This window comes from Vitis vinifera, chromosome 8, assembly GCF_030704535.1.
Source record: "Vitis vinifera cultivar Pinot Noir 40024 chromosome 8, ASM3070453v1".
Taxonomy (NCBI): Eukaryota; Viridiplantae; Streptophyta; class Magnoliopsida; order Vitales; family Vitaceae; genus Vitis; species Vitis vinifera.
Window position 1 is genome coordinate 17,759,028 of NC_081812.1, and position 22,389 is coordinate 17,781,416.

The 22,389-nt window shown below is 35.0% G+C and overlaps 2 protein-coding genes across 2 annotated transcripts; both read right to left on the reverse strand.

Moving 5' to 3' along the window:
- Positions 1-1,258: 1,258 nt before the first annotated feature.
- LOC104880161 (probable aspartyl protease At4g16563) lies at positions 1,259-7,658 on the reverse strand. The gene is made up of 2 exons (XM_059739160.1): positions 7,463-7,658; positions 1,259-2,725 (listed from the first exon to the last, which is right to left on the reverse strand). Exons 1-2 carry the CDS (start codon positions 7,627-7,629, stop codon positions 1,504-1,506), a joined length of 1,389 nt encoding a protein of 462 aa, XP_059595143.1. The 5' UTR covers positions 7,630-7,658; the 3' UTR covers positions 1,259-1,503.
- Positions 7,659-17,861: 10,203 nt separating this feature from the next.
- On the reverse strand, positions 17,862-19,487 carry LOC100264893 (aspartic proteinase nepenthesin-1-like). The gene has a single exon (XM_002275355.5). The coding sequence runs from the start codon at positions 19,460-19,462 to the stop codon at positions 18,110-18,112; it is 1,353 nt and encodes a 450-aa protein (XP_002275391.1). The 5' UTR covers positions 19,463-19,487; the 3' UTR covers positions 17,862-18,109.
- Between the last annotated feature and the right edge of the window lie 2,902 nt (positions 19,488-22,389).

A 22,389-nucleotide genomic window follows, 5' to 3' on the forward strand; every position in this document is an offset into this window, starting at 1 on the left:
AGTTTTAAAAAAAATATTATTTGAACTTTTTAACGAACTTTTTGTTAAAATCTAAAACTCTTTAATATGTTTGTGATTTAATTTGATAAATTATAATATTTTCTTTTTTTATATATAGCTAATGTCAATAATTACTTATTTTATTGAATGGAATAATGTTGTAGAGTCATTTATAAAATATGAAAATTTATCTATATTTATTATAATCATCGTATACTATTTCATCCCATCACCAAAAATTCTAGCTTTGGTTTGGCACTGCATCCACGACAAACAAAAGTAATTTATCTTCTTCAATGAGAGTAAAAAGGGGTAACTCCCCCCTAAGGTTCCCCTCTATCAAATCCATCTTTGTATCTACCAAACAAATTAATTCTCCCCTCTCTGCCAAATCCATCTTTGTATCCACCAAAGAAATAAATTCTCCTCTCTCTACCAAATCCATGTTTGTATCCACCAAACAGATGAATTCTCCCCATTCTATTTCAACATCAAAATGACGTATGAGTGGCTTTTGGATGTAAAATTAATAGTTACGTAACATTAGGATTTTACGAAGTGGAAATAGACTTCTAGAACAAATAAAATTTTAATTACAGATATTAAACATATTCGATAATTATAATTTTTTTTTTTAAAAAAAAAAGAAAATATTTTTTTTGCTAATTAATTATATAATAAATAAAAAACTAATGATTTCTCAACTATCTTTATTATTTATATGCAAGAGACTAATTTTATAGAAAAAAGTGAGCTCTCAAGCACACACTTGAAAATAATCCAATAATAAAAATACTTTAAAAATAAAGTTTTATATGCTGGAAAATTAAAAGTAGTATTTAAAATTATTAAATGTAATACATATATTATTAAAAAAATAGTACCTATATAATTAATTAAAAATACATAAAATTATAATTATTTTTTAAGTAAATCACTTAATTGAAAAATATATAAACTTCTAATTATTTTTAAATAAATTTTTATTAAATTTAAATTTTCTAAACTCGGAATTCTTATTTTATGATTTTTTTTAAAGTATAAAAACACACTTTTTTCAATTTTTTATTAGTTTGGTGACCAAGAATAGGATTGGGTGGACTCATGGGTGTAATTTTTCATTTTAAAATTTGTTTAAAAACTCCGAGAATAAGAGTTCTTTTATACCTTTATTTTTTAAATTTTTGCTATGAAATTGCGAAAGTAAAAAATATGCCATTAAACATGATTTTAAAATTTTTAATTATAAAAATAAAAATACCATCGAAAGCTCCATAATTTGTATTTACTAAGCTTCTTTTATTTAGACCGGAGACTGTAAACACAAAGCCTTTCCGGTGCTCCAACAGTACAGGCATGTCGGTAATAAAGAGTAGGCAGTATTCTCCCAACTGCCATCTTCCTCTTACATTACTTAACAATACTGCAGGATCCTCCTAGGTTCCCATTATTTACTATTTCTTTGCCGCACCCAACTAGACCCATTGGCATGGATGTCATAGACTAGCAAGTCTGTCGTCGGAACCCAAGACGCTCATTTTTGAGGTCATACTCCACATAATAATCCACATGCTGAGAATTCCCCAGAATAATAGACGGTCCCGGAGTGAATTCCATAGTGTTGTTGCCTGCATCAGTGACCATGGGTAAACAAGCCACGAGGCTTGTCTCAAGCCTAGACATTAATAAATAATTCATTCCTGCGACCACCATATTTGCGCCACCTCTAAATTGGTAAATTAAGGGGGGGATTTTTATGGATTTGTGGCCTGTGAAATTAAAACAAGGCGTGAGACCGGACTGGGTTTCTGCCTCGAGAGATCTCCTATACTTGGACATCTGCTTTTTCAGTTCATTTGTCACTATCTTAAAAACCGGTCGTGTCATGTATCCGTACGCGAAACCAGAATCTATCATGAGACCACCTCGGCCGTCAGATCCTGGAGCCAGATACTTGCTTGGAATCCTGAGGAGCTTGTTTCCGATCTTGATATCTTTGACACCCAAGTAGTAGTAAAACGGGAAGTCAGGAGGGTTCTTGAGAAAGGGAGTGTAGAAAAGTCCTTTGGTTTTGCCATCACTGTAGTCCAAAACCAACTTGCCGCTGTTCCGGGTGTCATCGTAGTAGTGAGAATTGAGACAGTAAGCAAACTTCTTCACACCCATCTGCATCGGCAACGAGAACATTGTGCGACCGAACCCCGCAAATCCGTCAGAAGTAGGTAGACGAGCAGCGGATGTTGTACACCCAACAAGAAATGTATGAATTGTTTTCGCGGGAAAATTGAGGTTTTCTAATAGAAAATATCCAGATGATGCTCCTCCGCCATACTGAAGACGGTACCGTGGGCAAGCGTGAGAGCAATTTTTGGAATTGCCATTGCAGCGGGGGCACCCAAGGTGAACATCTGGGGAAGAAGTGTTTACACATTTGGGATTTCTGCACCCCAGGATCTTAGAAGACGACGAAAGTTCGGGATTGAAAATTGGGGCTTTTTTGGGGCCGGCATCTGAAAAAGAACAGTTGGTGCATGTATAGTGAGTTGTACAAAGAGTCCATACTACATGACTTCCTGTGTCCACCAGGAAGGAGAGTTTTTGTGGAGGAGTGCCGAAGCTGAGAGGGATGGTGTGACCCCCATAACTATGAGGAAAAAGAGAGGTTTTTACGAGAGGGTTGGTCTTACCATGTTTCAAGTGATGGACTCTAGACAAGGATGCAGAGGCTGAAAGTTTTAGAAACTGGGTTTCAGAAACTGGGAAAAACCAATATTTCTCATTGTCTATTAAGAAAAGATGATGAGTATTTTTACACTGACGTTTTCTTATATTTATATCTACAACAACCTAACTAACTAACTTCCTTCTTCAAGACGTTCTTAACCGGCTTCTGTTTGTTGCAGCTGACCTCAGTTTGTTGCACCTGATCTCGGTTTGTTGCAGCTGACCCCGGACAGTTACTTTCTTGTTGATCAGCTAGGTATCTTCTATCATCCCCCCGCAAGCTCACAGGGGAGGGAACAACAGATAGCTTCGTTCTGAAACTAAGGAACTGGGAGCTTGAAATATGTTTAGTGAAAATGTCAGCAACCTGTTCAGCGGAAGGAAGATACTGAATGACGAGCTGTTTACGAAGAACATGATCCCGTATAAAGTGAAGATCCATTTCAATGTGTTTGGTCCTAGCATGGAACACGGGATTTGCAGCCAAGTGAGCTGCACTTTTATTATCACACCAAAGTAGAGGTGGAGAGGAGGAAGAGAGACAAAGTTCTTGTAGAACATATTGAATCCAAATCATCTCTGAAGTAGCAGACGCAAGAGCACGATACTCAGATTCTGCACTGCTGCGAGACACAACCTTTTGTTTGTTGGAAGACCATGACACTAAATTCGGACCAAGGAAGATGCCATAGCCACCGGTGCTTCTTCTGTCATCTGGACAAGATGCCCAGTCGGCATCAGTATAGCCATGAATATCCAACGAGGTGGACTGCTGCATCTGAATGCCATAGGATAAAGTGCCTTTGAGATATCGTAAAATCCGTTTCACAGCAAGCCAATGAGTAGTAGTGGGTGTAGCCATGAATTGACAAGCCTTATTAACAGCAAAAGAAATGTCTGGTCTGGTAAGGGTAAGATACTGAAGCGCACCAACCGTGCTGCGATATAAGGTGGCATCCGAGAAAGGTTCACCATCCAGATGAGATAATGTTTGTCCTAACAGTCCCGGAGTAGTAGCAGGCTTGGAGTCTAACATGGCTGTGCGAGATAAGAGGTCTTGTGTGTACTTGTGCTGACTGAGATGAAACATAGTACCAGAACTAACTACTTCTATGCCCAGAAAATAATTGACATAGCCCAGGTCACGAAGAGCAAAAGAATAATTCAGCCGAGTAATAAATGAGGAAACTTGAGCTGAACTGCTGCCAGTTACTAGTATGTCGTCTACATAAATGAGTAAAATAAGGACATCATGTGTTGAATGATGAATGAACATCGAACTGTCAGCTCGAGAAGCTTGAAATCCCCAGCCAAGAAGTGAAGTGCTGAGTTTGTTATACCATGCCCGGGGGGCCTGCTTAAGGCCATATAAAGCCTTGTTAAGCTTGCAAACATGAGAAGGATATTGAGAATTGATAAAGCCCGGGGGTTGTTGCATAAACACATGCTCTTCAAGATCTCCATGGAGAAAGGCATTCTGAACATCAAGTTGGTGAACTGACCAGTTAAATGAGAGTGCAACTGCAAGTATAATGCGGATAGTAGAAGCCTTGACAACTGGACTAAAAGTCTCAAAATAATCGAGACCCAGAGTTTGAGTAAATCCTTGTGCAACTAACCGGGCCTTATAGCGATCAACTGTTCCATCGGGTTTATATTTGAGTTTGTAGACCCATTTACAACCAATTATATTGCCATTGGAGGGTGGTGGAACTAGATGCCACGTGTTGTTTCTTTGGAGAGCAGAAAACTCTTTTTCCATGGCAAGAACCCAATTTGAATCTTTAACAGCCTGTGTGAATGTAGTAGGTTCAGAGATGTGAGATGAGAAGTAGACCTTCTTCTTGCTGATGCCATTCTTTGCACGTGTGACCATGGGATGCTGATTAGTAGGGTGAGGTTCAGAAGTGGAGATGTCAGCAAAAGGAACTTGTATCAGGTCTGGTAAAGAAATAGTGGAGGAAGGCATATTAGTTAACGGTGGGCTTGAGGTGGAAGGAGTTGTATGAGAACGTAGTGAGGACACGGGAGGAGATGAGCAAGGAAGAAAGGCTGGAGTGGGGATAGTAACTACAGATGAGGATTGATCCGGAGTAGACTGAAATGGGAATACCGTTTCATGAAACACAACATGCCTAGTAACATAGAGACGGCCTGTCAAGGGGTTAAGACACATATAGCCTTTGTGATTGGAACTATAGCCAAGGAAAACGCATTGACTGGAGCGATAGGAGAGTTTATTTTTGTTGTATGGTCGAATATAAGGGTAGCATAAGCAACCGAAAATTTTAAAGATGTGATAATTTGGTGATTTGCCAAAAAGAATTTGAAAGGGAGATTGATAATTGAGAACCTTAGTAGGTAGCCGATTTATAAGGAAAATAGTTGTATGAAATGCATATAGCCAAAACTTGAAAGGTAAGGATGCAGTGGCTAATAGAGCAAGACCAGTTTCAATTATATGTCGTAATTTGCGCTCCGCTCGACCATTCTGTTCAGGTGTGTATGGACAAGAAAACTGACTTTTAATACCATGCGTAGCAAGATATGAAGAGAAGGCTTTAAATTCACCACCATTATCAGACCGTAAACATTGTATCCGAGAATTAAACTGATTTTCAACTAGACTTTTGAACTTTATGAATACAGATAATGCTTGATCTTTGCTGTGCAATGGATAAATCCAAGAGAAACGAGAGAAATCATCAACAAACAAAATGAAGTAGCGTGCACCAGTTGTGGACGGAATGGAAGCAGGGCCCCAAAGATCAGCATGAAGTAAAGCTAAAGGATGAGAAGCTCTAGAAACAGACACATTGAAAGGCAATTTATGACTTTTTGCAAATTGACAAGCACAACAGACATTGTTTTTATGGCATTGATGTGAAATATTACAAGAGGTAAGAATGTGTTTCAAGATATTATCAGCAGGGTGTCCAAGCCGAGAATGCCAAAGTGTAGTTGTGGTTGTTAAAGAAAGATTGGAAGACCTGTCATAACTGGAAGAAACAAAAGCTGCAGGTGAAGGCACAAATCTGGCAGGGAATCTATATAAGCCATGTTCAAGACTTCCTTGAAGAAGTATCTTCTTGGTGACCTGATCCTTGACAAAAAAGAATCGAGGATGAAACTCAAAGAAAGTATTATTATCGGCACAAAACTGTGAGACACTAATGAGATTAGTAGCAATATCAGGAACGTGAAGTACTTGTCTCAGTTGAAAGGTTTTAGAAGAGGAAGGAAAGAAAGTAGTGCCTGTATGTAAAATACGAAGGTGCTTACCATTCCCAACAATCACCTTGTCATTACCCATGTATGGCTGTACATCTGAGAGTGGATCAATACTTTGTGATAGGTGATGTGTAGCACCAGTGTCAAAAAACCATGCCTCATCAGATATAGTGGAAGGAGATGCCATCATAGCTTGTACTTGATTCTTGGCATTTGGTTTATTGGTTTGAACGGTGTCCATATTAGGGTTGTAGCCTTGGAAGTTAATATCAAACCTATGGTAGCAGCGAACGACGGTGTGCCCAAACTTGCCACAAAGCTGGCACTGTGGTCGATGCTGAGATGATTGTGAGCGCCCACCATTTGTACCTCTTCTTGTGTTGAACCCAGACTGCCTATTTTGACCAGAGGATCTTTTATTGTTAAAATGTTGATATTGTGGTGTAGCAAGATTAGCAGAGATGACGTTATCTTCTGCAACTGAATTCTGAAAGCTAAGTCGTTGTTCATGGGTGAGTAAAATGCTGTGTACAGAGTGGAGAGACATCTCATCTTCACGTGCTGTAAGAGAGGCTACTATGGAGTTGTAGTCTGCCCCAAGACCTCCAAGAAGTTGGAGGATTTGATCTCTATCAGTCACAGGTTCTCCAATGGCCGCCAAATTATCGGCCAAACTCTTTAGTTTAAGAATGTATTCCATCATTGTCAATGAACCTTTCCTTGTGGTTTGGAACTCTAGGCGTAGTTGCATCACCCTAGCCCTTGAAGAAGCCGAAAAGATTCGTTCTAAAGCAAACCAGGCTGCATGAGAGGATTGATAGCCAACTATCTGGCCCATGATTTCAGGAGTGAGTGAGGAGTAGATCCAGCTAAGGATCATGCGATCGAATCGTCGCCACATAACAAAATCTGGGTTTGTTTCTCCAGAACTTGTTTTCTGAGGTGGACAAATTTTCAGACCTTCAATATGATCTTCAAAACCATTGGCAAAGACAACGTTCTCCATTTGTGTTCTCCAAAGAATGTAATTGTTTCTATCAAGTTTGATCGGCAGTGCATGATTCAGCATCTGCATTGTTTGAGTAGCACCGGTAGATGAAGGTAGGGTACCAGCTTGTAACCCTGATGACTGTGTTGAACTCATCATGAATAGAATAGAGGTTATCTACAAAGAACTAAAACTGATATGAAGAAGAAGAAGTCTTGTAAAAAAAAAAAATACCAAAGCTCTGATACCATGAAAGTTTTAGAAACTGGGTTTCAGAAACTGGGAAAAACCAATATTTCTCATTGTCTATTAAGAAAAGATGATGAGTATTTTTACACTGACGTTTTCTTATATTTATATCTACAATAACCTAACTAACTAACTTCCTTCTTCAAGACGTTCTTAACCGGCTTCTGTTTGTTGCAGCTGACCTCAGTTTGTTGCACCTGATCTCGGTTTGTTGCAGCTGACCCCGGACAGTTACTTTCTTGTTGATCAGCTAGGTATCTTCTATCAGAGGCAAGGTGTTGGAGAAAGACCATGGGTTCCGTGGATAGTTTGCTTGTAAATGTTGAGGTTAGAGGGATGGTAATGGTGGCAGGTATGTTATCTTCGGAGGAGGATGCAAAGAAAAGGATAGAGAAAACGGTGAAGACAGAGAAAAGCAAAGAAGTAGAAGAAGCCATGGCTGTGTAGCTTCAGAAGCGCACACTAGTGGAAGTGGTAGAGAGAGTCGTTTATATGGACAATGACAAGCGGTTAGGCAACATTTATAATCCGTGGGCAATTCAAAGTGCAGAGAAACAGTAAATGGTTTGGTTTGGTTTTTTTATTATTATTATTATTATTTTTTTAATAAAAGATTGTTGAAGAGATTGTTTGAAAAATAAATGTAAAATTATGTCATGTTTAATAATTTTACTTTATATTACATATTTTACTTGTGTGATAATTTTATGGAATTCACTTTTTATATTAAACTCTTCTTTTTAAAGAAAGATTTTATTTTTTATATTGAAAGTTTTTCAATCAACCTTATCTTTCCAAAAAATGAGTTTAACGTGATTTTTAAAATTACTTTTAATAAAACATTTTTACATTTTTTGTTAAAATATTATTATAATTATTCAAAAAGCTCAACAAATGAACAATACAACAATGAAGTGACACTATTAAGTATTGGAAGAATGCATGCGTAATTTTTTCATTAGAAAGAAACAAGAACATTAAGCGGTTTACACTTTTTCAAAAATGCTTACGGAGAAGAAAATGGAAGCTGACCCAAGCCCACCCCTAAAATTTCATGGACAAGATTAAGGAGGGCGTATAAGTCTTCAATTATCATTTTGGTTTTTGCTTTCAATACCTTTTTGGCTTTCTTTAATTAGTTTCGAATTGGTCCCTATTCTATTTTTCCAATACTTAGATGCGAAGGTTTAATACCCTACTCCACCATTCCCTTGTGAGCTCAAATATCCTTTTATCGGCAAAACGACAGAATGTATTTGATTGACCAAAGATTCCATTATCTCTTCCTTGTGGAGACAACCATGCTTGCTTGCAAAAGCATACATGGCACAAATCCATGTGAATGTCATCACCATCGAAATGTCTTTTTCCTTGGTTTGTTTCTTTCTTTCTTTTTCCTTTTGTTCCGTTTCTTTTTTTCTTCCTTTTAAACGTCATGTTTTGTATTTGTGGGTCATGTCTTGTGTGTGTAGAGACCACAACTCTAAATCATGTAGTTTATTGCTACTTTTGTGGCTAGGTGTATTTTCTCTCTGTGAGGAGACTCTCGGTCGCTGAGTCAGCTCCTCTCTAACCTTAAGAGTTAGATTTAGAAATAAAGATATACCAGGAAAATAAAATAAAATATAAATATTAAGAAGTAAATTTGTAATGGATAATTTTTATTTTTTATTTTAAATTATTTTTTTATGGAAACTGAAGAAAATTTTGTTCAATTTTAATTAAAAGAAATAAAAATGATGAAGTGTTTTAATAAGAAATATTGGATTGTATCAACATCTTCGTATGGTTGACACCAAGCCTCTTGTGGTGATACCTTACACTCATGAGTGCCTATGGCATGTGGGATAACATGCCATGAACAAAACAAGGTGACAAGCGAGAGTAAGGAATATGTTGATGCAAATGGAATGATGTCATGAGTTTAGGTAAATGCTAGATAATGGCTTAAGGGTGGTAGTATGTGATGTCATGAGTTTAGTCATGCAAGCATAGACATGTAAGGCACCACGTGGGTGGCTTAACTCATAAAAAAAAATCAAGTATGGGATTTTTGGAAGTTGATATTTTACTTCAAAGAAAATAACTTGAGAAAAGGTTTTTATTTCTGTAATTTTAAAAAATTCATTATGAAATAACTTGAGAAACACCTATGATATCTTCTCCTCACACATTGAAATAACTTAAATGCTCTTTAGGAAGGGATGTCTAGCTCAAAGGTAGTGATGAAGGCACAAGTTATACAACATCAAAAGCACAATATGAGTCTCAAGCACCAAAAAGGTGTGATGGTTTTTCTTGTTAGCTCACACACATAAGTGTAATGTCATAAGTATGGTGCAACATGTGGGCATAATGACACATGATTTGGCTATTGTACACGTTATAAGCTATGCATGCCTTGGATTGAAGAATCTAACAAACTTGACATGTACAGGACAATGATGTAATGGGCATGGGATAAAAAAAGAGCTAGTGCACCAAGAAAATATTACAAAAGTATGTAGGCTAAGAGAGGGCTTGGCACATATGGGCTACTTACACACAACAATAGGTTGGATGACCCTCATAGGCACGACCAAATATAACACTTGCTTTAAGAAAAGGCCAAGCGAGGGCTAACAATAAGGCATAACACATGGAGACACAAGGTTGGGTTGAAGAAACAATGATATGAAGGGGATATAAGTAAGTGTAAAGGCGACATGACAACTAAGTGGGTCGTTGAGCTTACAGGCAGGTGGCAAGATCAAAAGTCAACAATGCATGTAGCAAAACAAATGACAAATGACTAAAACCTTTGAAAGAGTCCATAGGAGAGATGGCAATAGTTAAACCATTTGACTTCAAATTTGAAGGAGTCTACTTCCTATATAAGACGGAGTTGGTTAACCGATCTCTATCACGTGGGTAGGGTTTGGATGCCTATAAATACTTAATATTTTCAAAATTAAACTAATATACTTTTGTGTCTTATGTCTTTAAAACTATATTTCCACCTTCCTAAATGAGGTTTTTGCCTAAAAGTCTCACTTTTCCATAGAAAGTCCCTTTAAATTTGCTCTAACCTCAATCTAACCATTCTTGGCATGCAGAGTAAAGACAAAAAATAAATGGGCAAGCTAGACAAAGTGTTTTGAATCAACGAGATTTTCTCTCTTTTATAAATGTATTATCTCTTCTACATGGTCAACCTCTTGCAAAACCTCCCTTCTACTCTATCTTAAGCTAACATGAACTTAAATAGAGCACCCAACGACATCTCTAAGTAAGTCAAAAGATTTAAAACACCTAAACCATTAATTTCTTATACTTTAAGTTTGATTTTCAAGAATTAAGTTAAGAAATGGTATAAGTCAAATTGCCTATAAATATTGCAAAAAAAAAAAAAAAAGGAAATATATATGTAAAATTTTCAAACTTGTAATATAATCAAAAAATAAAAAGAAATGAAAACATATAGCTAAATAAACTCTATAATTATAGGTATATAATTAAAGTCAAGCAAAAGAATGATTTCTAACAATTAAATAAAAGAAACAATAAAGAATCTTTCATATTATGGATGATTTTGAAAGATTGAAAGAGAATGATGAGAAATCAAGTATGGCTTAATGTGATTAAGAATGAGTTGAGAGGTCGACAATTTATGAGATTGAAAGAGAATGTTCAAAAAGAAAAGTACAAAAAATAAGTTTGAGAAATTGAAACTTTAAGATCTTGGGAAAGAATGTTGAAGACAAATGTAAAAAAAAATTAGAAGCAATAATATTTAGAAAACATTAGACAATTAAGAAATAATGAGTCAATTAAAAGTGAGATTAAAAGATTCAAAAAGATCGAGAAAAAATATAATTAAGAAATAATCAATGCAATGATATGAATTGTCATTTCTTTTAAGAAAAGGAAATAACAAAGAAGATTAAAATATTTTGAAGACATCGCAAATTCTAGAGAAAAAAAATGATTAAAAAAAAAAGCATATATGTCAATTTGATAATTTTGTTTTCTTGGTTACATGTTGAATAATGAGGGTGTAAAGTTGAGGGAAGTTGAGGAAAGTTTACAATAACTTATTTTTTAATAGTACAAGCAAAAAATTAATACACGTTCAAAAGGAACATAAATAGATCTTAAGGGTATACCAAGCCGTCAATCAAAAAGCAACGTTAAACCTCATTATATACATGCTAGAGAAACACATAAACACATGTAAAAATAAAATTATTACAGAAAAACCAACATCAATCAAACATAAGAATAGAGAGTTAAACGCAATCATAAAAATAACATTCTTTGGACCAAGTTACTAAAGGTAATAGAAATCAAATATTGCTAAGGAAATACGAAATATAGGATAAAAGAAACCAACAAAAGGATATCCAAAAAATCTCAAAGTAAGAGAACATAATGAACTCAATAGCAAGAAATACTAGCTAAGGGAAATTCATGGAACTAGATTATGGAGGGCAATTATGAAAATATGGGAGGATTTTAAAAGCCAAGTTCACTTTATTATAGAAAATGGGAGGAGAGTAAAGTTTTGGTTGGATAAGTGGTGTGGTGATGCTTCGTCGAAAGACTCTTTTCCTTCTTTATTTAGCATAATTAGTTAAAAGATGTGTGGATAACAAATATGTGGGAGCAAGATAGGGATGGAGCACATTGAAATCCTTACCTCTCAAGACAATTCTATGATTGGGAGTTATAAATGGTGGAAGTTTTTCTATGAAAACTTCAAAAAAAAAAAAAAAAAAAGTAATAAGACAGGCTATAGAAGATAGGATGGTATGGTCGAACTTGAGGAGTGGTAACTTCTCAATTAAAGCTTTCAACTCTTTTTTAGCACTAGAAGGTTCACAACATTTTCCAACTAAAGTTATTTGGAACTCTTAGATCCCAACGATAATGAGTTTTTTTACATGAGAAATAACATGGGGAAGAATATTGACATTAGACAAATTGAAAAGTAGAGAGGTATAAATGTTATATGTGTAAAAGAGAAAAAGAATTCATTGATCACATGCTTCTTCATTATGTTTCAATAGGAATTCTAAGGCAGTTGGTTTATTCTATGTTTGAGATACATTAGGTGATCCACTCTTCAACTAGATTGATGTTGCTAGGTTAAAATAGGTTCTACATGCTCATTTGTCTTTTTTTAGATCTTTTGGCTAAAAAGAAGTTAGAAAGTTTTTGTAAATAAGGAAGAATCAAAACAATCGCACTCAAATTCTTTTTTGTGTAATTTTTTAGAATGTGTTGAGTCATTGTATAACAGGTTTTTCTAACTATATGATGGTTTTTATTGATTGGTTAGGATCAAAGTAGGTGTAGGAATGTGTTGTCTTTTTTTGGCTGCTCTTTGTGCTTGGTGCCCCTAGTATACTCCCTATGGTCTTTGGCAAGCCTTAGTTGCAACCTTTTTTGTATTTTCTTTTTTTATATATTTATATATTTTATTTATCATGTGTTTATTTTTTAGCTACCGATTTTCCTTTTTTGGTTGCTCTTTGTGCTTGGTGTCTTTAGTATACTCCATGTCCTTTTATGTTACATTAAAGACATCTAGTAAAGGTTAGAAATGGAATTTGTCAATACCTTGTTTTGAGGGTGATCAATGAACCTATAATATGTGTATAATACATATGTGTATATATGGGAACTCGAATGTGTGTTATTCTGAAAAAAGGAAAATTGAGGCACGATATAAGAATTCCCATTACCCAATTTCAAACACGATAATTCACAATACATCTTACAGTTCCAATATTAGTGGGATTAAGTCTTGGTAAAGTTGCCCATAGTTGTGCCCAGGTTATAAGATCAACCACTTGACCCAATGCTTCAACAAAAGAGACCCTTGCCTATTACGAACAAATTATTTCAAAAAACAAAATATAATGTAATTAAAAAAAATGTAAAAATCTCAGCGTGAAAATTGAATGTTTAGAATGTTTAACCATAAAGAAAACCCAATTTTTCAAAAAAAAAATTCTTATGTTATTTAACTATAGAAGAATTTTGGAAAAATAAAAAAACAAAATAAATAATACAATATTTCGTGTAACGTGGATGATATATCACCTAAGCATGTAGATAGAGAAAAGCATGAAATCCTAACTCGACTTTTCTGGTTTTGTTCCAATAATATGGATACAATATGAATCTTATTTTAAAAAGCAAGCAAACAACAAAAATTTACGTTTAACATAACAATAATACAAATTAAGATAATAACCAATAGAATAGTATGTCTTTAGTGCAACATTAGAACAACAGGTTTTCTGAAAGGGAAAGGACAAGGATAAAAGAACAATGAAATTTATTCAAGTAACCTTTAGATCCTCGAAGTTTCCTAAACTCTCAACAAAAGTTCAAAAGTAGAATTCAAAATTGCCTATGTAAATGAGAAATTAATTTCAGACAAAACGACTATGTAAAAATCATACAAATCCAAACATAAAATAGGAGAACACATAAAAGCATAAAATTGATTTCACATCACATCAGCATCAAGAAGTGAAGTCAATGGAAAATCCATATTATATTGCCAAGAAGGCTAACACCTACACTTAAAACACTGGAAAATGCTTAACATAAGTTACAAGCTCAAGCTCATTCCTTACTAAATCAAAAAGAGAAAGAATAGTGAATATAAAGCATCTCTACAACAAAGTCACCATGAGAAAAGATTTGCAAACTCAAATTAATTTTTCTTTTTTTTAATGAATGAAACATTATTTAAAACAAGCCTTGAACTTAGACCCAAAAAGTGAAAAGTATATCAACTAATCATCTTCTTTTAGTAGATAAAATCCTTTTCAACTGCAACAAAAATATAAGATGGGATGATGCCAAAACAACAAATTCTAGCTAAGAAAAAAATCATTTCATGGCTAACCTAAAAAAAGGCATAGCTACAGTTTGGAATGTTGGGTGAAATTGTTCAGCTTGACAACCAGAATGAAATGTAGGAAATATTTCATATATATATATATATATAGATAACACGTATGATGCTACCTCCTCAGTAAAACTCAAAACAAATCAATCAGCATGGTCAGAAGAACATCCCAAAGGTAAAGGTAAGTCTGGACTATGTCAAAACATTTAATAGTAGGGATTTGGAATGAAAACATGGAACTATTGAACTAAAGTTAAACTCTCTAGCCATCTAGTCCTGTCTAATTCAAGATACCAAAACAGAATGATTTACAATAAATCAAGTGCCAAAACATTTTTATAAGCATAGTATGCCTATAACAATGACATAAAAGAATCAACCACATCATTAGCAAAGACTGGCCAATGTGCAACTTTGACATTTCCAAGTATAGGCAGGACTTGAGAAAGTATACCTTTTAGTTGTGAAGTGCAAGGCTTCATTAGATTTTAGAGAACAGGAGACACTTTAGTTTATGGAGAAAACTTTCATACGACCCAAACACCGTCATCTGAATATATATTATAAAGAAAAAAAAGTTTAATGATTAACCATCAGCAAAAGCAAAATCTGAAAGAATTTGAACCATGGCAGGTAAAGCTTAATTTGGATCTAATAAATAAAGAAATATTTCTTTCATCATCTGCCAAAGAAATAAAAATAAAAGAAGCAAAAATCACTAAATAGAAAACAGAAATATTGAACAGCATATCCGTCGAAAAAAAGGGGTAGGGAGAGTAATTTGAAGTCAAATATTACACAACATCAAAAAGATCATATACATTGTAACAAGAATGTACATATAAAAAATGAAATGTTAAAAGAGCCCATGGTCTCCTCCATGTACTTTCTTCTAGGGTTTATTCTCTATTACACAAAGAAAGTCCTCCATGCCATGCAATCGCACGGAAAGTCCAAACTGTGGGATGGCATGATGCTCATCTCAAAGCAAGAACTTATAGATTTAGAAGCTGGACTCAATAGCCCACTTATTCTCAACTATATAATATTATAATGTCCCTTTTGTATGAATCACCCAAGAAATGAAAGCCTTTGTTTAAAAAAACAAGTTCTATAATATGTAAAGAATAGTTATAATGGAAGGAAACAGAGTTCTTCCAAGGGAATAACTTAGCTCAGTGATATGACAATACAAGTAGAAAACAAGTTAAAAAGGATAAAGCAAGACTACTTGTGCTCCAAGTCATGATGGGTAATTGTGACCTCCAGTGAGTCCTTACCAAGGAAAAAAGTAAGTGTCAATCACCTTCAAATCCAATGTCTTCTCACAAAAACTGTTTAGCATATGATCTTATCAATCTTAGATTTATTCAATCTCCCATCCAAAACAACAGAAATCTTGGTACAAAACAAGAAGAGTAGTAAGCTCTAAAGGATATCTCTTCACCCAATTTGGACTGGAAAGGAAATCCATAAATTTTGTCAGTTGAGTGGCATCCTGGTCAATTGTGTGGCTCCAGTCAATGCTTTGGGTTGGTCTCACCTCCTTACCCTTTTTGTTGGAGTATTTGACTCCTTTTCTTCCATACACGGCACTTATAAATTTTTCAAGTTTTAGATCAGAATCACCTAGACAGAGGAGGGTGTGGAGGAGAGAATGCCAAGAAAGGAGAAGAACCCGTCACAACTAAAACACCTTGTATTCTAACTAATCCAAGAAATTGCAAGTAAAAATGAAATATGAGGTCACTTCCACAGGTTCTCCAATAATGATTCACTATTATCTTAGACGAAAGCAAGTATTTCAACTAAAGTAACAGTTTTCAGTTTCTAAGTGATTAAGCAAATCGACAAAACTTACTAGGTCAAGCAAATAAGAGCCAATGCAAACAAGTACCTGCTGCAGCCCTTTGCTAGTCTGCATTGAGTTCCTACATCAAAGATGAAAATAAAAAAATATAATAATGATTAGGAGCGATCCATGAAATATCAATTTGCAGTAAAGAAGGAATCATGATGAAGGTGTTGTTCAACTTGATAAAAACATAAGGCTGTCATTGCATTGAGTGTTATCAGTGTTTTCCATATCAAATAAAAATTAATGGTACAGATCAGTGCATTACTTGAAAGGCTTGCCCCAGCTGTTGCAGACTTACAGTAAGTTACACGATTCCAAGTACTAATAAAACTTATGTTGGATTCTCAAAAAATTTTGGGAAATATGAAGAAAAGAAAATAAAGAGAAAAAGTGAAAGAAAATAAAAAAAAAAAACTAAAAAAAAATTAAATAAAATAAATAAATTATTTTTATATATTTTTTAAAATTTATTTCACTTATTTTCTTATATAATTCTAATTAATTTTAATTATATTTGATTTTCTTTTATATGAAATTATACGAAAAAACCAAATATAAGAAAACCATTTCTTTTAATATTTTTTTGTTTCCTATTTTCCAAAACCAAACATAACCTAAATTTTATAGTCAACCCTAGATATTGAGTTTCTATTTTAATTTCAAATAAAACGTACACAAATAAAGGGGGCTAAAATTCAAATATATCAGCCATTTTCAACCTCTCAAAACAATAGCTACGTAACTTAGGGTTTTGATGCACCTTGGACGAGATCATCTCTGCGGTGGCGATCTTGGCCAGATTTGCCATGAATGTTGGATCGACGTCTCTCTTTTATTTGGAATACCCCATCGTATTCCCAAATGACTGAAACATTTTCAAATCAAAAGCCTAATTAATAAAACACATTCTTTGAGAGAGTGTAATTTAGATTCCAAAGAAACACCAAAGGTAAAGAGAACAAGTACCCGACGACCTCCTCGAGATAAGTAGAGCAACATTCAAGTACCAAAATAGGGTTTCTGCAATCGGGAAAACATTAGATCCACGAATCATTCGACGTATATAGATATAAACAAAGAGAAAATGAGGAAAGAATGGGACATGGCAACGATGCCTCTATAAGTGCAGCCATGGAGCTTGTCTGATCATATGAGATTCATCTGCGAGCTGCAAAACCAAAACCTGCAGGGCCTCTGAAACAAGCAAAAGCGTAAAACAGTAATAAACCGTTCAAATCGGAGAAGTAATCGTAATTAGATGGAATTTACAGAACTGAAAGAAGCCATTCCGGCTCCAACCAGATCGTCTGTTCTTGACCGTTGGAGTCGGTGAGGGCGCACACACATATATATATATAGACATTGGAGCCTTTTTAACCGCCTCCAGCTGGCTCTCTACATACTTTTTATTTTTGAATCCTATTTGAAAATTGAAACTCCTTCCCCGCTGGCTACATACTTTAATCAAATTAGAAACCTTCCTTTTGCAAGATTTGAATGATACGTATATCTTATTTGAATTTTTTAAAAATGTCTTCCTTTTTCATGTTATATTTAATAAATATTTCCTTTCACTAGCAACTAAACAAGACATTTTATTATAATAAATTTGAATTTTTTTTTTATTTTAATTGCTTCTATTAACCTTTATATATTTTTCGAACAAGATATGTTTTAGTCAACATTGAGTCTATCAAATTCAAACCACTCAAAACAAATACAACTTGTATTTATAAGGATGGGATATATATGGCAGACTTTAACTTTAGTGTCATCATTTTTTGATTGGTTTTAATTAATTAAAACAAGAAAAGGTTTTTTCTCCAAAATTGGACTAGTCAGAGTAGCTTGTTGAACAATATGTCATTAGACATGATTTTAAAATTTTTAATTGTAAAAATAAATTACCATCGAAAGCGCCGCAATTTATATTCACTAAGCTTCTTTTATTTACACCGGAGCATGTAAACACAAAGCCTTTCCGGTGCTCCAACAGTACAGTCTTGTAGGTAATAAAGAGTATGCAGTATTCTTCCAACTGCCATCGTTCTCTTGCATTATTAGCCATACTGCAGGGTCCTCCTAGGTTGCCATTATTTTGTACTATTTCTGGGCGGCACACAACTACACCCATTGGCATGGATGTCATAGACTAGCAAGTCTGTCGTCGGAAGCCAAAACGATCATTTTTGAGGTCATACTCCACATAATAATCCACATGCTGAGAATTCCCCAGAATAATAGATGGATCCGGAGTGATTTCCAAAGCGTTGGTGCCATTAGTGTCCATGAGGAAACAAGCCAAGCTTTCCTGAGGACTTATCCCAAAATAATTCTTTCCTGGCACCACCATATTTGCGCCACCTCTAAATTGGTAAATTAAAGGGGGGATTTTTATGGATTTGTGGCCTGTGAAATTATAACAAGGTGTGAGACCGGTCTGGGTTTCTGCCTCGAGAGATCTCCTGTACTTGGACATCTGCTTTTTCAACTCATTTGTCACTATCTTAAAAACTGGTCCTGTCATGTATCCGGCGCCACCGTAACCAGAATCTATTATGACACCACTTCTGCCGTCAGATCCTGGAGCCAGATACTTGCTTGGAATCCTCAGGAGCTTGTTGCCGATCTTGATATCTTTGACACCCAAGTGGTAATAAAACGCCGAGGCAGGAGGGCTCTTGAGAAAGGGAGTGTAGCTAAGTCCTTTGGTTTTGCCATCGCGGTAGTCCAAAATCAACTTGCCGCTGTTCCGGGTGTCATCATAGTCGTGAGAATTGAGACAGTAAGCAAACTTCTTCACACCCATCTGTATCGGCAACGAGAACATTGAGCGACCGAACCCCGCAAGTGCGTCAGAAGATAATTCACGAGCAGCGGATGTTGTACACCCAAGAAGAAAATTACGAATTGTTTTCCGGGGAAATTTCAGGTTTTCTAATAGAAAATACCCGGATGATGCTCCTGTGCCATACTGAGTACTGTATGGACAAGCGTACGAGCAATGTTTGGAATTACCATTGCAGCGGGGGCACCCAAGGTGAACATATGGGAAATAAGTGCTTACACATTTGGGGTTTCTGCAGTCTAAGATCTTAGAAGACGACGAAAGTTTGGGATCGAAGATGGGGACCTTTTTGGGGTCGGCAGCTGAAAAAGAACAGTTGGTGCATGTATAGTCAGTTGTACACGGGGCCCATACTACATCACTTCCTGTGTCCACCAGGAAGGAGAGTTTTTGTGGAGGAGTGCCGAAGCTGAGAGAGATGGAGTGACCCCCATAACTATGAGGAAAAAGAGAGGTTTTCACCGGAGGGTTGGTCTTACCATGTTTCAAGTGATGGGCTCTGGACAAGGATGCAGAGGCAAGGGGTTTGCTTGTAAATGTTGAGGTTAGAGGGATGGTAATGGTGGCAGGTATGTTATCTTTGGAGCAGGATGCCAAGAAAAGGATAGAGAAGAGAATAAAGACGGAGAAAAGCAAAGAAGAAGAAGAAGAAGCCATAACTGTGTGTCTCAGAAGCGCACACCAGTGAAAGTGGTAGAGAGAGTACTCGTTTATATATAGACAGTGACATGCGTTGTCGGCAAAATTTAAATTCCGTGGGCAAATCAAAGCGCAGAGAAACAGTAAATGGTTTTTTTTTTTTTTTTTAATAAAAGATTGTTGAAGAGATTGTTCGAAAAATAAATTCTAAATTATGTCACGTTTAATTTTACCTTACTCTACCTGTTTTACTTTAATGCTAAATTGAGGAGTTCACGTTTTATATTAAACTCCACTTTTTAAAGAAAGAATTTACTTTTTATATTAAAAGTTTTAAAATTGACTTTATCTTCTCAAAAAATGAGTTTGATGTGATTTTTAAAAATATTTTTTATAAACTATTTTAAAACTTTTTTAAGATATTATTATAATTATTCAAAAGCCTAACAAATGAAGTGACACTACTTAGCATTAAATTGTTTATGCTTGAAATGGAAGCTCACCCAAGTCCACCCCTAAAATTTCAAGGACAGGATTAAGGAAGGCATAGGAGTCTTCAATTCTCATTTTGGTTTCTGCTTTCAATCCTTTTTTGGTTTTTATTTATTTATTTTAATAGTTCTAAATTGGCCCTTATTCTGTTTTTTCAATACTTAGATGTGAGGGTTTAATATCCTACTCCACCGTTTCCTTGTGATCTCAAATATACTTTTATCGATAAAACCATGAAATGCATTTGATTGACCACAGATTCTATTGTCTCTTCCTTGTGGAGACAAACATGCTTACTTACAAAAATATATGTGGCATGGACCCATGTGAATGTCATCACCATCGAAATGTCTTATTCCTTTGGTTTGTTTCTTTTTTTTTTTTACTTTTTGTTCTGTTTCTTCATTTCCTCCTTTCAAACGTCATGTTTTGAATCTGTGGGTCATGTATTGTGTGTGTGGGGACCACAACTACAAATAATGTGGTTTACCGCTATTTTTGTGTCTAGGTATGTTTCTCTTTTTGATGAAACTCTAGGGTACTGAGTTAGCTCCTCTCTAACCTTTAGAGTTAGATTTAGAAAAAAAGTTATACAAGGAAAATAAAATATAATATAAATATTAAGAAAGTGATAAATTTGTAATGGATGATTTTTAATTTTTTTTAGTTTTAATTGTATTTTTAAATTTTTTTATGGCAACTAAAGAAAACTTTGTTCAATTTTAATTAAAAGAGATAAAAGGATGAAATGTTTTAATAAGAAATGTTGGATTATGTTTGCATCTTTGTATTGTTCACACCAAGCCTCTTGTGGGGGTACCTTATGCTGATGAGTGCCTATGGTTTGTCGGATAAAATACCATGAACAAGATAAGGTGACAAGTGAGATTAAGGAATATGTCAATATAAGTGGAATGATGTGATGAATTTAGGCAAAGGCTTTGATGATGGCTCAAGGATGTCATGAGTTTAGTCATGCAAGTACATGTAAGGCACCACGTGGGTGGCTCAACTCATAAAAAAATAAAGTATGAAATTTTTAGGAGCTAATATGTTTTTTCAAAAAGGATAACTTGAGAAAGGGTTTCTATTTCTCAAATTTTAAAAAATTCATTATGTCTAGTGAAGCACCTATGACATCTTCACTTAGCGCATTAAAAATAGCTTAAAATGCTCTTTAGAAAGGTAGTGATAGGGGCACAAGTTATGCGACACCAAGAGCATAATATGAGGGTCTCGGGCATGAGAAATGTGTGATGGTGAGTCTTATTAGCATGCCCACGTGCATGAGTGTAATGTCATGAGTGTGGTGCAACATGTGGGTGTATGTAAATGACATAGGGTGTGGCTATTGTACACGTTATAAGCTTTGCATGCCTTGGATTGAAAAATCTAACAATGTTGACACGCAAGGACAATAATGCAATGGACATGGGTCACAAGCTAAAAAGAGAGCTTTCACACCAAGAATATTACACAAATATGTAGGCTAAGAAAAGGCTTAGCACACATAAGCTTCCTACACACATCAGTAGGTTAGATGACCTCATGGGCTCAACCAAACATAACACTTGCATTAAGGAAAACCCAAGCAAGGGGTAACAATAAGGCATAACACATGGAGACACAAGGTTAGATTAAAGGAACAATGATATGAAATGCGTACAAATAAGTCCGAAAGCAACATGACAACTAAATGAGCTATTGAGCTTATGAATAAATGGTAAGATCATAAGCTAGCAATGCATGTATCAAGACAAATGACAAATGACTAAAACCTTTGAAATAGTCCACAAAATGGGTGGAATAGTTGAAGCATTTGACTTCAAATTTGAAGGAGTCTACTTCCTATATAAGAGGGAGTTGGTTGACTGATTTCTATCAAGTGGGTAAGGTTTGAATGCCTATAAATACTTAATATTTTCTAAATCAGACTCATCATCAAATTGGAAAAACTACTTGCTCATGGTTCATTATATTATAAATATTTAATTTATATAATATTAAAATAAAAAATAGCTATAGAAATGGTAGATAGTCACGTTTGACAACCCTGTAAAAATAAAAAAAGGTAGTGGGCCAAGGAGAAGAGTGACCATAAGAGAAAGGAGAGAGAGCCAAGAGAGCCATCTAGTTTAACGAAAATTGTCTACTCCATTGGTTCAAGGGTCTGACTGGTGATTCAAATAATTCATTTCTAGTTCAATATTTAAAATAATTCAACAACGCAACAAAATTAATAACATAACTTGTTGATAGTCTAATCGATTGAAGTGGCTTGTTTTTTAAAATATTAAATAAATAATGTGCTCTGTAAAACATTCTCTACATGAATTCACCAAAGAGTGTTGTGAGAGTCTTGTTAAGAGAGCCTTAGTTGTTTCTTGTAAATTTTGTAAAGTAACACAAGTTGGGGTATTACCATATGATCAAGGATATCATTTGTAAAATTT